Here is a 15,024-nt window from a genome sequence, read left to right as displayed (position 1 = left end):
CTTGTACTTGGAGCAATTGCGCCATCCTTCGTGAGTTCCTTGGCCAATCTCCACCCCTACTTGCACTTTCGACTTGATTGTTGCTTCATCGAGTCGAGAGTTGCTAATGAAGGGAAGATCGATAATAGGCATTAATTTCGGCCGCTCTTCGCTGTCCACGATAGACCGACCTTACGAGATATCTTACATACTCATGTTTCATTGCGTGTATTATATGTTTCGATGTTGCGCAAAGAATACTGCCGACGTGGCCTGTGTTGTCGTTTCTTGCCGCCTGCCAATAAACGACCGATGTGCTTTACTGTGTCCCCGTAGATCACAGTCGACTCCGTGAGATTGTTGTGAGATCGAGGCCGGAGGAGCACAATCTGGAGCGCTTCTTCGATCGTGCTCGTGCAGCGATCGTGTGCGAAAATCATCGTCACCCCCAAGATCGCATCTGAAAGCCATGTCCCAGTCGTCGATCTCTCCAGCGGAGGACGACCTCAAAGCTGCCCTCCATGCTCTACGTGTAGGACACCCCAGCCTCGGTGCTGCCAAATTACATGCTCAGCTGCTCGCTCACCACCCACACTGGACCGTCAGCGAGAAGCGAACGCGCAAAATCCTACAGCAGGAGGGCCTCATTCTCTCATGCGTGACCGCGCAAAATCACGGCGCTGGTCAACCTGGGCTCAACGGCGCGAGCGACCACCTCCCGAGCTCTCACTTGGTGGAGAACTTAGATGTACGGAAGTGGACGCCGAAGGTGGAGGTGAGGTATTTCGGGAGGAAGAAGGGCAAGGGATTGGTAGCGAGCGAAGATATTGCCGAGGGTGAAGCTATATGGAAGGAGGAGCCGTTCGTGCTCGCGCCCGAATGGTATGTATGAAACCTGACACGTTGATCCAACATTCACATCAGTTCCGTGCAGGGAGATCTACGACCTGCAGGTCGCTGGCGTCGCCTGCGCCTTCTGCAGCACGCCTCTCACCCAGAGCTCATCACTCGTCCTCCCCTGCTCGTCCTCTTCAGCTTCCACTCCCTCCACTCCATCATGCCCGGCGCGCTTCTGCAACCGTCTCTGTCTCTCGCGCTCAGCGCGCACGCACCCGCTGCTTTGCCCCGCGAATAACCCCGCGTCGCAAGGGCTGATCAAGTTCGCGCGGCAGAGCGAATGGATGGCGCTGCACGCGCTCGCGCAATGCACGGCGCGTGTGATTCTTGCGTACCAGCAGGATGAAACGCAGGCGGAGACGGACTGGCGGTTCGTGAAGGCGATGGCTCAGCTCGGGATGGAGCAGCGCGCGAAAGGCGGATGGTGAGTAAACTGGACATTCTTCGTGTTTATAGATTTCATACATCATGGCGCAGGCTTAACGGCGCAGAGCCAGACAGGGAAACGTGGAAGAAGGCGTTCGAGCACTACGTGCGCGCGTTCCGCGAGCCCGCCACGGATCGCGAGAAGAAGCGGCTCGCGCGGACACTCAAGAAGCCCGTCAAACCAGAAATCGCAGATGCGCTCTTCACATACGACGCGTTCCTGCTCGGCCTCGGGCGCATGAGCCTCAGTCAGTGCTTCCTCGCCCTCACCGTGACCGCCGCATAGTTCACGCTGACGGCTGAACAGACCTGGAAGCGCACGGCGGCCTGTACGTCCTGCACTCGCATTTGAACCACTCCTGCGAGCCGAGCCTCTCTGTGCGGCACCTCGACCAGCGCACCGCGCTCGCGCGGGTCACCGTCCTCGCGCGGCGCGCGATCCCCGCGGGCGAGGAGCTCACCATCACGTACGTCGACCCGAGCCTGCCGGTCGAGCAGCGGCGGAAGCGCCTACTGGAGTGGGGCTTCGGGAAGTGCGAGTGCGAGCGATGCGTGAGAGAGGCGAAGGCGGTGGAGGAGAGGAGGGCGACGGCGGGGGCGGAGGGAGGGGATGGTGTGGATGGAGCGGCGAATGGAGAGATGTCGGATTTGGAGGCGGAGCTGAAGGCGGGGCTGGGAGTGTTGTAGCGGTGTGTTGTCGGTTTCTCTGCGGATACAAGGTGCCCTGCTGCTGGGGAGGAGCAAAAGCACGCATACTGTGTCGTTAGTGAATTGTCTTGCAAATGTAGCGTTATTGTAGCTCTGGCGAATGCAACTGACCCGATTTCCTGTCGCCTCGGCATGCCGCCATTATCTTTGTGTAAGATAGCCCCTCAGATGAACGACTACCTCAACATTGTAGTTTTCCACTTCGGGGCCCACCATGCTCCACTGACATTAGATATACTTTGCCGTTCCCATGCTGCCTAACTACATAAAGTCATATAGCAGGCTTAAGCTCTTGCACAGGACAGCCTCTGGTAATGTGGTGTAACAGACAGCCTGTTCTCCCATACAGTGGTGATTGCGCCGTAGCTTACATGGCGGTGAAGAGGATCAGCGGCTACCGTTTCACGCCCGGCAGCCCACTGGCGACGCGCGCGACGTCCCTGCACGTCAGGCTGTACCTCGCCCCGCGCTCGAGCGTCCCCCCATTTGCCACGAGCTCCCGCGTCGTCGCGTTATTGAGCATCTCCACATTGGCGATGTATGCGGCGCCGCCCGACTTGAGGTCCGTGGGCAGGGGGAAGACGTCCGCGTGGACGCCGTCAATACCATGGAGGTGAGTTTGGTAGAGCGAAGAGCGGGTGATGACTAGACTCCGGGGCTCGAGGAAGACGGAGAAGACGGGATCGGGGTCAATTGCACGCCCTTGGTTGCCGGACGGGTCGGTCGGATCGGGGGATTCGGTGGTTGAGGACGGCTTGTAGCGGTAGTAGTGAAAGAGGGAGTGGGAGCCTAGCGAAAGAGTCGCCACGACTGGGTGGTATGCGGGCCCGTCTTCGTGTGGCTTTAGGAAAAGATGAGCGAGTGACGTGCAGCTTGCAAGTTATCGCGTGACGGACCATTATGCCTTGGCCTGGGAGATACTGCATTGGTTGGTAAGCAATCGCTGAAAGGGCAGGTGGGACGTCTACCTCGTTCATTATGACATGATTCGGTGCCCCATGCGGTGATAACTGGAATGCGCCGGTAGCCTTGATGCGTCCGATGATGTCTGGACTATGAGAGACAAATGAGCGTGTCCGATAGGCTCCCAAGAAACAATGTGCAAACATACTATTGCTTGACAAACGAAGGCATCTCCTCAGGTATGAGGACTCCCTTGGCGGTCATGCCGCCCCCTGGCTATGTGTGAATGTCCTGCAGGACTAAGAGTGAGATCGGCCCTGACCCCATATTTGCAGTCTATGCGCGGCGGCATGACGAGCGCGTAGTCAGCACTGGCGGCCATAACACTGCATCTCCTGCATAACTTCTGCTCACCGTCGGTTAGCCAGCTGCTTCCACTTTGGGAGAGGTGATTCGTGGATCTATCGAATAATACCCGTTGTTGCTGCGGTGCCAATAAGTACAGGCAGATGCCTACCTTCCGTATGAGAAGCTCTTCTTCCTCCGCTGAGACGAAGTCAGGAATATAGAATGCCTCATCTGTGCCAGGCATCAGATAGTGTGCTAGGTCCATCACTTCAGCCATTTCATAAGTGTTATAGCTTTGTTGAGGTTGGCATTCAGTCATTCGCATTCTGCCAAGCCAACGACTTACTGCACGTTTGTGATTCAGTCGCTTTGGACCACCGGAGCACTACAGTGAGAAGAACAGTTTCTTCGAGACAAACACGACTTCAAGGTACAGTAGTACCAGTACCGCTGGCAGGGACCCCAAGCTGGAGGAGAGGTCAGTGTTCTACTACGTCTAAACCGTAGTAAAAGTCACGGTTCAAACGTTCACCGGCAGGTCTTGGGCAGGTCACAAACAAGGCTAACTTGCTTGCCCTCATGAGATGTCATTTTCAAAGGCTTATCCGATAAACGCGCTCGTCGTCTAATGGTTATGATGTCAGATTCCTACGAATAGGAACGCTCTGCTATCTGAAGGTTCCGGGTTCGAGTCCCGGCGGGCGTAGAGTTTTCCTTTTTCACCCAACTTCAGGCCCTGCTATTGCGTGTGGCGTCAAACGTTCTCCAGCTGTTGTAGGAACGATAGTAGAGCAGCCTGCACTGGGGTGTGTGTGGAGCTGGGGTTTGGGCCGACGGTCGCCGTGAAGTTACAGCTAGTTGCAGAACATTAGGCGCAGACGAACGAGAACGTCCGTGAAATGGGAAGTCCGGGGAGAAAAACTGTCCGGGGACTGTCCGGGGAATCCGGGAGTAGTCCGGGGTGGCTGCACGCGATTTCAGAGTCCGCTGTTAGCCACGACTCTGGGGTGGCTGAGGATCTCAGATAGCGCCACCACCCGCTGACATAACCTGCCCGAACAGTCACAGGCGCCCCCGTGTTGTCGGCTCGGGGAGACAATAACTATGGGGAGGGCCCTCTAAGCTCTGTAACAAACACGGACATGTTAATAAACATATTTTGAGCACACTCCGTGTATCATTTGGTGGTCTGAGCAAGAATCAAATATATACAGTCATTGAAGGCTCCTTGAGACACCCAAATCGTGTTCGGCGTCCTACTACATCGAAACACCGCGTGCTCTTCAAGATCAAACGGTGTACGCGCAATCAGGCATGTCCACGGCATCCTATAACAAATTTATATACTTATCCATAGAGCGAGCATCGCACAACCAGGAGATCAGTCGCGACTTTTCTTATCAAGACCTTTCCCGGCCCCTGCCTCAAATGGGAACTGCTCCGAGTGTACTTACACGGCTCTTTCAGGCTCTTCCTTCATGTACAATGTACCAAAGCAGTGATATTCTCACTGACAGTACGAAGGAAACTTATCCCTTGTTTGATCCCCGCATTTGCACCGTTCCGCATGGTAGGGATTATGGGCCACTGTGCTTATGTAATGACATATGCTAAATCGGGTGATGAGCTTCATGGAACGCGGACCCAGTAGGTATAAAACAGTTGTAAGTGAATTATGATAATTTTTTCAGGCCAGCAGACTTCACTGAGCGCGAGCTGAAGCCCGCTGTCTCAAGGACCGTGCTCGAGATCCTCAGCCACACGGCAGATCGCACGCCGAGATCGCTCAGCCACTCCAAACGCGGCTCGGCACTTGCCGCCGTACAGTCCCCGGACTGTGCGGGCTGGCCGGCCGTCCCACAGAATGACGTCAGGCCTGGACGCGTCCACCGCGCGTGCCACGTCAATCTTGACAGAAGCTGTCAGTCCCGAATGAGGACTGGCACAATTCGGACAGAGGGCGCGATCCCTCCAAATCAGGTACCATTTCCCGCGCCCCCCCTCCATTTGCGGACACTCCTCATATGGAACATCCAGAGCCCATCGCACAGGCGAGCCTCGTGTACTTAGTTCAATTCGTAACTAAGATCGTCTCTGCTGTCAGCGGGCCTCGTGCAGTTCTGTTCGATTCTCGAATACGATCACCCCCAATGTTTGACAGCTCATGCAGTCGATTCTGGAATACGATCGTCCCCGCTGTCAGTGGGAGGCCTTGAGGTCGTAACAGAGTGTGACTGCAACATTTCGTTTTTTTGTGCTGCAGAGCATCGAGTTACTGTGACACTGTAGCAAGAGGTATACCTCATATATAAAGCGTTCGGAAGCACTTGTTCGACAGAGTCCCCCGCCAGCTCTATCCAAGTCCTCTGACGATCCCGCCTTTCGCACTAGCTATGATTCGCACGACTCACCCTAGGCTCCGTGGCTCGGCCATGACACCGTACCACTCTCGCTCTTCCTCTGCTCCAATAACCCGACTCGCCCCTTGTATTCGGACTCTGTCGCCTGCAGAGCGAGTCTTGAAGGCCGAACTGAAGACTGCTGGCCAACTACTCAGCTTCAACTGCGACACTCAGTCTTTGGACGTTGTTGGATAGTAAGTAATACATAATATTTGTGCGAGTCTCTCATTATGACTAATACACTCTTTGATCTCTAGCCCTTGCTACGATGATGGAGAAGTCGTCCCACCTGATGCACTTGAACGGTTTTCGAGGGAGCGGTGCTGGCCTGACGGTATGCGATGTTTCTGTGACCTTGTCCATGGCATGCACCACTCTCGTCCACCACGAGTGTTCGTTCCGAGGACTGGTGTTCATGCTGGCTCGCCTTGTCTCGGCTGCCGATCTTATGGCCGGGATGGAGGGCACTGCTCGTATTTCGGTGAGTGATCCTGTATGTATCTCGATGTTCATAAAGGTAACCTTTCCTTTCTGCAAACAGTCAACATCAATGATGTCCTACAGTCGGCTGATATCTGGACCGAGAGTCTTGTCCTTGAAGTATTCCCGAGAAGGCAACACAACGGTCTCATCGAGGGTATGTACTACAGTTTTGAATACTTGTCTGAGTTGTCTTATTTATCACTTCGGGCATGTAGGACTGCCAATGACACCGACCAGGACTGGTAAGTGCCAAGCCATGTGTCACTGAATATGCATGTACTTCACTGATTCTCCTGCAGGGCGCGGTGCTCCTGGCAGTGCTGCTCTCGTTGGAGTGGGGCTACCATCGACCGGATCACTGTCACCCCTGACACCTTTGTCATCCGCATGGTCGTCGCCGAGCAGCATTCATTTTGCAGTGGCGACAGGCGCTCCCGCAGAAGCCGGTGAGTTATACGAAGACCTGCAGTTAGTCATCAATGATTAATGCAAAGATACACAGGTCCGAGCAACGAGTCGGCAGCTGCGTTATGGCACAGTACTACGAGTCGGCGCGAACTGTTGCCTTCTGAGGATGACGTGACGAGCACGATACTCGGGCTCCTGGACGAGTCTGCACTGGGAGTTAGCCCTGCGGATCTTACCCGGGTCATGGGCAAATGCCGCCTTTGCAACAGGTGCATGGGCCGCAACGTCTTGCTGAAGCACGATTGCACTGGCCGGGTCGAATCCTCGGATGACATAGAGCTAGGATACCTTCTCGCGACTTCCTACGAGGGCAGATCTCTTTCCCCCATTGCGGGTGGCTCTAACAACAGACTCGCGTCGCCGAGCCAACTTGAAGGTTTGTAAGCGTTATTCTGGGCTCGGGGCCTCCGATGTATTGATTACAGCATCTCAGAAGGTTCTATCGACTTGTTCTTCAATGACCAGCACACTGAAGCTTCGTCGAAGGCTGGTAAAGGCAAGGGTAAGTATGCTCACTGAATCATGCTGCCCTCTTCAAGTTGTACTAACATCAGCAACAGCTGCCACCAAGCCCACGGTCGCAGACGACGATGTCATCAGTATCGCATCGACTGACGCAGGCGACGCAAAGGCTACCATTGACCTGACGTTTTCTGACGATCCTCTCTTCTACATGGTGCTGCCCGACGGTACAATCGACCTCACCGGAACGGACTGATCAATATACTTCGTCACTGATTGTAATAGCTATAGTACCTGTGTCACCTGTGCTACTTCTCGTCAAAATCCCCGTTCTTGTGCCATCAGGCAACCCGAATGTCATGTATGTAGCTTGTCATCCCGTCTGAATTGACTTTGCTGTACAATACCCTTGTTATTGCCATTCGTGTTCTCATTATTTCCACCAGCCTTCTTCGCCTTCACATACCACTCGCAAGCAATCTGCCTCCAGCATGCCTTCTCCAGCCAGAGCTCCATCCGACAGCTCCGGCAGCCGTTCGGTGGCGGTAGGCATAGCACGTCGACCTGGGAGCCCGCAACTACTGGGTTGGTGAGCAGGGCCATCGGCGAGGAACTAAGAGCAGACGAGAGTGCGGTAGAGGTCACGGCCTGCGGCTTCTCGATGAGCGCGCGGTATGCCTTCTTGCTTGGCAGGCCGTCGAGCTCCATGATCATGGGGAGAGGAACTACCACTGTCTACTGAATGTGCTCGACCAGAGAAGGTTTAATTGCGAGCGAAGAAAGAAGGATGTTCGTGTCGATGACGAGGATAGAATAGCTAAGGATGACCCGGACGGAGCTGCGAGGGCATGCTGGCTTGCGAGATTGTGGCCCTCGAGGGCAGCATCGAGGAATCGGTGGGGAGGTGCGACCCTGAGCAGATAATTCCAGGAGACACTGTAGATATTGCCGACGAGCCTGGCAATAAACCGATCAACACCTCTGCCAGCCCAACATGAGACCAAGCATACCTTCAGGGCCTGGATATCGGGCGTATCAATCTCGTCATCCTCGCTGTCAATCGTGGACTCTTCTGCCGCGAGACCATCTTCATCGTCGACATCCAACGAATCCTCGTTCCACTAGCGGCCTCTGAGGCGCCGCTCTTCCTCCTCGCGCTCTCGCCTTTCCTCCTCCTGCCACCTCTCGACCCTCGCGGGAAGCATGCCCTCGACCTTCCACTGGCCCTTCTGCTCCTCATTCGCAGCCGGATAGTACGCGAACTCGCCCACATGCTTTGCGATCTTCAGGCCAGCGCGCGCGACGCGGGCCCAGCGCTTGCTGGGCTCGTTCGCAGCCTCGTATTCGCCCCGCTCGTCCTCGAAGATACCGTCCAGCTGGTCACCGCCCTCGCTCTTGTCCGGACGCCCACCTCGACGTTCCTCTCCTCGGTGTTCGTCTCCTGGTCCCAGAAAACCGCGGGAACCAAAGCCGCGGAGACACCAGTCTTCCGGAAGGGGGTTGCACTCGCTCGGCAGCAGGTCCGTGCGGTCGCTGCGCTCCTTCTGCTGCTCGCGGTACGAGACGGCGCGGGATGGCGGTGAGGAACGTGGCGAATCTTCCCAGGGGATGAAGCGGTCCATGGCGGCCAGCGCCTGCGTGTCCTTGGCGGCGGTCGCAAGGAAAGTGAGCAGTACGGTGATATATGGGTTGAGCGTCGAGCGGTCTAATGGCGAGTACTTGCGCATCGGTTTCCTGAGGGCGTGCGCGAGCACCGAGAAGGCGAATTGCATGCCGAGCTTGAGGGACAGCGGGATCTCTGGGCCGCTCGACGCAGCCTCGGGCAACGCAGGGGACATGCTCATGGCGTCGAGCTTCCATTCGGGCTTGCGCGGTGGGGCACCCTCGTCATCGAGGTCCATCTTATTGTCGTCCTCCTTGGCTTTCTTCGCCACAAGCATGCCACTGCCGCGGTCGACGCAGCCATGTGGGACTGGCACCAGCGCGAGCGCCGCCGCCGTCTCTACCTCCGAGGCCAGCAATGCGCCGCAGGGCAGCGGCGGGCCGCCCGCACTCAAGGTCGGTGCCGAGGTGGACGGCAGCCCTCAAGATCCAGCGGGCATCTTCTAAGCGCATCATTGGCACGGGCATACCTTCGGCATGCGGCGCTCTTGCGTCCTTTCAGCTCATGCTGTTCCCACCATCCTGCTCCTTCACAGTCTCATCGTGTCCTTCTCGCTTCGTGGTCATCACGTCTCGCTCAGCCCTTGGTGCTTGGTGCGGGACTGGCAGGCGCAACTGTGATAGCGTGGTCTCGCGGCGGGTTAGCAAGATCACAAAGCGGAGACTTGTAGTGACTGAAGTCGAGACGAGAGCTTCCTGGGTCGAGAAGAGGAGCGGGAGAGCAAGAGCGAGCGTCCTCGGAGGAAGGAGAGATTCGGGGGTTCGGCTTAGCGCTCGGCGTAGCCACTCCCGGCGTCGGGCCTCGACGCATCGTCGGCGGGCGCGGTAACATGCGCGGCTTGGGTTGGTTGCACTGCGAGCGCCATCGCTACGGCGGCTCAGCGTGCCCCGCGCTCGCACGGTGCTCTCGACTTGATGCGCGGCGCTGCAGCCGTGCATTGGCATTCTCGACGGGGCGCAAGAGCTGGTCGCGAGATTGATGCAGGCCTGCAAGGGTGAGATGAAGCTCATCAGCGCAGTGCGGATGCGACTACCCGGCCCGAAGCCAACGCAAACATCAACGCAAGGCGCCTACTGAGCTTCGTCCCGTTGCAGCAAGGCCCACTGGCAGTTGGCCGAGCGACGTACAGCAAGTCTGGGAGAGCGAGTGCAGTGCAAGGTGGTTTGCGCGGCAGAGCATGGGCGTCGGGCAAAACGGGGCGAACGTACAGCTCGGGCAGCTAGCCCAGCATCATGTCGTCTGGGTTCCCGACTGAGGTCAACTGGAGCCCCCGAGCGCATGAGAGTCGTGCCCATCCTCGCGGCAACCATCATTTGCTCTCGGCGAAGCACGTCCGTCGCCGTACAGCTATGTCTTTCGCGCTCGCGTGCCGCTGGGGGGCCGCGCCCCCCAGTATGTCCACCGTCCCATCTAATATGACCGTACCTGCCGACGCGTTCTGGCCCGTCCGCGTCGGCGTGGTGGTCGCCGTCCTCCTCGTGGTCGTTCGCGCTGTACTAGATCCGGTGGCCCTCCCTCCATGCCAGGCTCTGGCACTCCTTCCCCTAGTACTTCGGTTTCCGAGCCCTGCATCTCCGGAACGCAACGAACTCGCCGCCGCAACACTACAGGATTGAGACGTGAGCCACATGCGCCTGCGCATGGCATAATCACAGATAAACACACTTACTGTTGGTACCTGCCAGTCCCAGTAAGGCGAGGGCGGCGCGAGGGCAAGAGGGGCGGCGCGAGGGCAAGACGGAGGGTGTGGTTGCTAGCGGGCACTGGCGAGAGTGCTTGGGCGAAGACGCGGGCAGACGCGAGGGCGAGAACAAGGGCGAGAGAGGACGAGAGCGAGGTAAGGGCGGCCCTGGCCAGGTCTGCGCCTGAGTCGGGCTTCCTGCAGATGCGCATGCAGGAACGCGAGGGGCGGTTGAAGGGCGGCAATGAATGTGTTCAGTGGGTGGTTGCAAGTGTCATTGGCGGGTTGCGACTCCGTTGCGCAGAAGAACCGAGTGGCTTTGAAGTTGCTCAACTACCATTGGAAGGCGGAGGGGCCTACGCGAGAGCTAACAGTGGGAGCACTCGCCGGCTGAGCCAGGCGAGTATCCTCAACTGCGCCGCGGCGGATCCGCCGTCCAGAGAGTCGGGGTTGCGAGAGTGTGGGTGCTGGAGGGTATGCCTGCTGCCGCGCACAAGCATCCCGTGAAGGCCATGGATGCGGTCACCTGGCCGAGCCAAAGTATGCATCACTATGGCTTGTCCACGAGAGCTTCGGGCGTGCGTGCAGCAGGGCCTGAAAGCGAGGCGGCATGCAGGTGGTCTTGAACGTGGTCGACCCGCAAGGAGGATGAGGAGGGTGATCTGCCTGGTAGAGGGTGTGCACGACACTCAGGTGTTTGGGATAGTCGCTCGAGGACATGCTAGGGAAGGTTGTCCGTTAGTTGAAGACGTGTTCGTCAGCGCACAGACGCACTCACCCGCGCATGACTCCAACCATACATCAAGCCGATCCCGCAGGGTGAGGAGGCCGGCGAGTAATACCGCCGTGAGCACCAGGGGCTGAGTTCCCGCTCTCGTTATAGTTGCCGACCTTGGGCGCGGGGTGGGGGCTTCGATGCGCGAACGCAGGCGCGATGTCTTGCTACTCGATGAGCAGGGTAGTGAACGTACTGGTGTGGAGGCGGAGGAGGACGGTGACGGTGACCCAAGTTGAAACGTTGAACGTTGAACGTTTGAACATTAGGGGAGCTCAGACTGAACGGGCAAGGGTACGGGTACGGGCAAGGGCATGTCACGGGACGGTCCGGCCGCACGGCGACTGTAGGGTTAGCCACAATTAGCGTAGATGCTGCCACCGTTAACCCTAGCCTAGTTCTTCCAGCTTCTACGCCACTGCTCTTTGTTACAGACAGTATTTGGATAGCATAATCAGTATGGCTCTCAAGGCTAACGCGCACCAAAGAGAAAAATCAATTTGATGACAATCAACATGGCTCGTAAATATTGTACGCACGATGCACCTACTATAGCCTACTACAGCTGAACTCGAGTGCGGGAAAGTGCCAGCGCCTGCCGAAAGCGGAATATACTAATCGGGTAACATAACATTTCCGAAAGCAGAACTACGTACTTAGGTATATGTTTTCAAAGTATTAGAGGATGGCGGCGTCGCATTTGCGATGGCGATCTAGCTGCCTCCTATCATGCTACCGAAACGGATGTACGTGCTCTATATACCTTGTCGGGACCAAACTATTGTACAATTACTGCTGCACAAACCCTAACGTTACGTGGCAGCCCCTACTGCTAACCCTACGGTTGCCGCGCGGCCGGACCGTCCCCGTGACCTACCCTTGCCCGTACCCGTACCCTTGCCCGTTCAGTCTGAGCTCCCCTATTCACGTTGAAGCCAAAAGCGCTCGCGAGACCTCGTGTGACTCATCTGTATCATACCAAGCTGTAATACACACATTACATAAATACTTGGCTACTCTTCGTTCTCGACGATGACCTGACGCCCCGTCGAGATCTATCTGATTTTATGAGAGTCCTTGCGACGTTGAGTCCGCTCTGGAGAAGTTCGCAGAGGGACGACTCGGACCGCGCGCTCCACTTGCTCTCCATCCTCGCGCGGTCCCGACATGCTCTTGGCCTTGGCTTGAACACGACCTGCTATTGAGCCGAGACGTGAGTGTGCTACAACGGGTACAATCTGAGGTAAGCTCACCAGTGCTCAGTATAGGTGTTTGTGGTGTGTCACTCATTGCCTGTTGCACATGAGGTTCCAGTCCGTCTTTGAGCTGGCCGAGCAAATGATATAATTCCAGTATATCAGATGACGGCCTAAGGGGATCCGGTGCGTCCTTCAGAGTGTTGTGTATGCCATGAAGGAAAGGTAGGACTTCGGCTACACCATGTTCCAGTTGAATCTGAACCTGTGCACTTATAGCCTCTTGGTTCCATCGTAGCTGCGCCAACTCGTGAACATTGGTGGTGGCAGCCTCGCCTCGCCTCGCCTCCGACCCCGCCATGGGCTCGCCTACTACTCAATCAGTGAGAGGTCTGACTATAAAGGTACGATCCGAATCCCACTACTCACCGTCTGTGTCGATTGGGCTTACTTCTTCCACGTCGTTCGCCAAATGTTGGAGCTCTGCTGCATCGAGAAGGGAAGCCGCTTGGTCTTGTACCAATGGTGGTGGCAGTATGGCACCATACGCAACGGCCACATCCCATCCTTGCGACGCCGACTCCGCCAGTGTTACGACTCGCATATGGGGAGGCAGGCCCCCCGGATCACCTTCATCTTCGGGCATAGCGACAGGCTCGGAGCCTGTCGACGTCACTGCTTGTGAGTACTGCGCTCCATACCATAGCCTGTTCTGCTGATCGATGGCTCGCGCCTGTTCCAAGGATTTCGGAAAGACGTACGAGATGTCTAGCTCGTTGCGCCGGCCCCATGCCTCGACGAGGAGCTTGAAGGCGCGGAGATGTTTGCAGGCCCCTCCGCGCTTCAACCAGTCCATACATGTGCACGTCGCCGACCCGGATGGGTGGATTGTGAGCCAGTATCGGATCGGTGTTTGGTTAGGTAATGCATTTCGGGATGAATCGCAAGTCGCCCAAAGTTCGTAAGGTCGGCGAGCAGGAATAGCTCGAAGGGATTGGCGATGGTAGATCTGGTACGCCTCCTGGTCTCGTCGTTCGTCTTCCTCGTACCATGTGTAGGCATGCACTGACCCTTGCCCCGCAGGACCAGCAAGATTGTGCATTCTACTCGCGCGCTGGATCGGAACACCTCCTGCAGCGATCTCGAACCGGTCCTTCTTCCATACTTCGAACTGCGAGAGCATGCGTTGTCGTGCATAGACTCGGGGCATGATGTCAAGGCTCATGCAGACAAGCAGAACATCCAAGCGAAGCCGGTGGCCAGAGTGTTGCCACTGTGGAATGTATTTCCGCTTCAGACTGCCATTGAACGACTCGAGGTGGTTTGTCGTGGGGAGAATGGCTGCTATCTGAACGTTCATGCGTTTTGCTGCATCTTCTTTCCCCCTCTTCGCCCAGCTTCGCCAAAGTGCGTATGGCATCCATGTCGCGCGCAGGTAACTGACAAACTCTACGACAGTGTCTGCTGCCTTCTGGGCTTCAGCATCGGTGACAAGGGCCTTGAACGTCGCCTCTGTTTCGTTGATCAGTCTCAATGCATCATCGTATTCGACTGTCTGTAGGAGACTTTTTTTTTTGTGAGCACTAGCACTTTAATGAGGCATGGCGAAGGCCCCTACCTTTCTTCAAGTGCATGCAGTCGTTGATCCACTGATATTTGCCAGATCGACGTGAGTCTCCCGAGCTTGAGCGTCTTTCGCTTGTTCGTCCAACATTGCCGAACATGAAACTTACAGAGCAAGAGTATGATACTGGGCCAGACCGCGACCAATGCCCCCCGCTCCTTGGTATCGGTGTCGGTGATTGCGACGAATGGCTCAAATGGCCGATCCGGAGAACCAAGCCATCCTGCCCATTGCCCAAGCAGTTCTGTGAGGATCTGCGTGTCGTATCCGGCATGTGTCGCGTGATTGCCAGTGGGTGCTGAGAACAGAAAAAGGGCGACGGGTATCCCTCGGTTTGCATCGTCCACTCCCATGGCGATCCAAAGTAGTAGACGTGACGTGCATACACCGAATGTCCCATCGATGATGAGTTGTTTCTGATGACAGTACTTCCACGATGCATCCCTCATCTCGTGCGTCGCGAGGCAGACTTTGAACCTGTCCTCGCGTTCAATGCGAGCTGCGTAGTAGAATATGCACTCTGCCAACTCCTTTCGGTAGTGTGGGCTGTGAGGTTGAAGCCAGTTGTGGATATTCTGCTCGGGTGTTACGGAGACGTCAATGTTGTATGTTTGACGATAATGCATGCGGTATAAGCGGCTGAAGTCGCCTGGCAGAAGCTCGTATCGATGGTTCAGGAGTGTTGTCGTTAGAGTGCGGGACAGTTGGTCTCGGTAGGCAGCAGCATGCAGCATCTCCATGTTTCGCTTCTGGATTTGCGCGACACTATCCCCAATGATTCTGTTAATTTGGGTCTGTAATGCCTCGTAATGATGGTAGGTCCTTCACCAGGTGCTGGCAGGCCTATGTATAGGATACCTGTAGTTAGCGCAAAAGGGTGTATACATGAAAGGCCTGTACTTACCGCGGGCCGCTTCTCATACATGAGCCGCCACTCGCTCATGTATAAGCGAGGCGCCGCACTTACTACCCAAAGAGGCAGCTGCCCTTTGGAGACAGCTTAGGTCAC

At 56.4% G+C, this 15,024-nt stretch overlaps 6 protein-coding genes and 1 non-coding gene across 7 annotated transcripts; 3 read left to right on the top strand and 4 right to left on the bottom strand.

Annotated features, from left to right (window-relative positions):
* Nucleotides 1-403: 403 nt before the first annotated feature.
* B0H18DRAFT_1105701 (SET domain-containing protein) lies at nucleotides 404-2,134 on the top strand. Its single transcript, XM_048032663.1, has 4 exons — nucleotides 404-861; nucleotides 914-1,300; nucleotides 1,354-1,550; nucleotides 1,610-2,134. Exons 1-4 carry the CDS (start codon nucleotides 449-451, stop codon nucleotides 1,987-1,989), a joined length of 1,377 nt encoding a protein of 458 aa, XP_047891255.1. The 5' UTR covers nucleotides 404-448; the 3' UTR covers nucleotides 1,990-2,134.
* Nucleotides 2,135-2,217: 83 nt separating this feature from the next.
* B0H18DRAFT_1018671 (uncharacterized protein) lies at nucleotides 2,218-3,806 on the bottom strand. Its single transcript, XM_048029389.1, has 9 exons — nucleotides 3,608-3,806; nucleotides 3,431-3,554; nucleotides 3,328-3,374; nucleotides 3,236-3,249; nucleotides 3,122-3,185; nucleotides 2,979-3,063; nucleotides 2,907-2,930; nucleotides 2,382-2,851; nucleotides 2,218-2,326 (listed from the first exon to the last, which is right to left on the bottom strand). The coding sequence occupies exons 2-8, from the start codon at nucleotides 3,536-3,538 to the stop codon at nucleotides 2,405-2,407; spliced, it is 789 nt and encodes a 262-aa protein (XP_047891254.1). The 5' UTR covers nucleotides 3,539-3,554; nucleotides 3,608-3,806; the 3' UTR covers nucleotides 2,218-2,326; nucleotides 2,382-2,404.
* A 69-nt stretch (nucleotides 3,807-3,875) lies between these two features.
* On the top strand, nucleotides 3,876-3,967 carry B0H18DRAFT_t119. The gene has a single exon. It is a non-coding gene; the product is annotated as a tRNA-Arg (tRNA).
* Nucleotides 3,968-5,612: 1,645 nt separating this feature from the next.
* B0H18DRAFT_523381 (uncharacterized protein) lies at nucleotides 5,613-7,347 on the top strand. Its single transcript, XM_048038446.1, has 8 exons — nucleotides 5,613-5,857; nucleotides 5,921-6,144; nucleotides 6,205-6,300; nucleotides 6,362-6,388; nucleotides 6,446-6,592; nucleotides 6,649-6,990; nucleotides 7,040-7,116; nucleotides 7,175-7,347. The coding sequence occupies exons 1-8, from the start codon at nucleotides 5,655-5,657 to the stop codon at nucleotides 7,259-7,261; spliced, it is 1,203 nt and encodes a 400-aa protein (XP_047891253.1). The 5' UTR covers nucleotides 5,613-5,654; the 3' UTR covers nucleotides 7,262-7,347.
* Nucleotides 7,348-7,433: 86 nt separating this feature from the next.
* Nucleotides 7,434-9,016, bottom strand: B0H18DRAFT_1121051 (uncharacterized protein; the record flags this gene model as incomplete). Its single annotated transcript, XM_048034263.1, has 4 exons — nucleotides 7,434-7,761; nucleotides 7,816-8,033; nucleotides 8,087-8,197; nucleotides 8,267-9,016. 4 exons carry the CDS (start codon nucleotides 9,014-9,016, stop codon nucleotides 7,434-7,436), a joined length of 1,407 nt encoding a protein of 468 aa, XP_047891252.1.
* Nucleotides 9,017-9,860: 844 nt separating this feature from the next.
* Nucleotides 9,861-10,934, bottom strand: B0H18DRAFT_523350 (uncharacterized protein). The gene is made up of 2 exons (XM_048038445.1): nucleotides 10,409-10,934; nucleotides 9,861-10,343 (listed from the first exon to the last, which is right to left on the bottom strand). Exons 1-2 carry the CDS (start codon nucleotides 10,630-10,632, stop codon nucleotides 10,049-10,051), a joined length of 519 nt encoding a protein of 172 aa, XP_047891251.1. The 5' UTR covers nucleotides 10,633-10,934; the 3' UTR covers nucleotides 9,861-10,048.
* A 1,274-nt stretch (nucleotides 10,935-12,208) lies between these two features.
* Nucleotides 12,209-14,755, bottom strand: B0H18DRAFT_1121050 (uncharacterized protein; the record flags this gene model as incomplete). The annotated part of the gene is made up of 6 exons (XM_048034262.1): nucleotides 12,209-12,250; nucleotides 12,323-12,393; nucleotides 12,449-12,760; nucleotides 12,821-13,956; nucleotides 14,010-14,040; nucleotides 14,125-14,755. The coding sequence occupies 6 exons, from the start codon at nucleotides 14,753-14,755 to the stop codon at nucleotides 12,209-12,211; spliced, it is 2,223 nt and encodes a 740-aa protein (XP_047891250.1).
* Nucleotides 14,756-15,024: the final 269 nt, after the last annotated feature.

This window comes from Fomitopsis serialis, assembly GCF_022376445.1.
Source record: "Fomitopsis serialis strain Sig1Antser10 chromosome Unknown B0H18scaffold_55, whole genome shotgun sequence".
NCBI lineage: Eukaryota > Fungi > Basidiomycota > Agaricomycetes > Polyporales > Fomitopsidaceae > Fomitopsis > Fomitopsis serialis.
This window is presented reverse-complemented; position numbering and strand designations above follow the sequence as displayed.

Bases quoted from the DNA above. Each gene is read 5' to 3' on its own strand.
- B0H18DRAFT_523381 (XM_048038446.1), top strand. From the start codon at position 5,655: ATGATTCGCACGACTCACCCTAGGCTCCGTGGCTCGGCCATGACACCG. The intron at 6,301-6,361 runs GTATGTACTACA...TCGGGCATGTAG, and splicing joins ACACAACGGTCTCATCGAGG to GACTGCCAATGACACCGACC. The intron at 6,991-7,039 runs GTTTGTAAGCGT...TATTGATTACAG, and splicing joins GTCGCCGAGCCAACTTGAAG to CATCTCAGAAGGTTCTATCG.
- B0H18DRAFT_1105701 (XM_048032663.1), top strand. From the start codon at position 449: ATGTCCCAGTCGTCGATCTCTCCAGCGGAGGACGACCTCAAAGCTGCC. The intron at 862-913 runs GTATGTATGAAA...AGTTCCGTGCAG, and splicing joins TTCGTGCTCGCGCCCGAATG to GGAGATCTACGACCTGCAGG. The intron at 1,301-1,353 runs GTGAGTAAACTG...ATCATGGCGCAG, and splicing joins CAGCGCGCGAAAGGCGGATG to GCTTAACGGCGCAGAGCCAG.
- B0H18DRAFT_523350 (XM_048038445.1), bottom strand. From the start codon at position 10,632: ATGCGCATCTGCAGGAAGCCCGACTCAGGCGCAGACCTGGCCAGGGCC. The intron at 10,344-10,408 runs GTAAGTGTGTTT...TCAATCCTGTAG, and splicing joins GGGACTGGCAGGTACCAACA to TGTTGCGGCGGCGAGTTCGT.
- B0H18DRAFT_1018671 (XM_048029389.1), bottom strand. From the start codon at position 3,538: ATGGCTGAAGTGATGGACCTAGCACACTATCTGATGCCTGGCACAGAT. The intron at 3,064-3,121 runs GTATGTTTGCAC...TGTCTCTCATAG, and splicing joins CCTTCGTTTGTCAAGCAATA to TCCAGACATCATCGGACGCA. The intron at 2,931-2,978 runs GTAGACGTCCCA...CAACCAATGCAG, and splicing joins ATCATGTCATAATGAACGAG to TATCTCCCAGGCCAAGGCAT.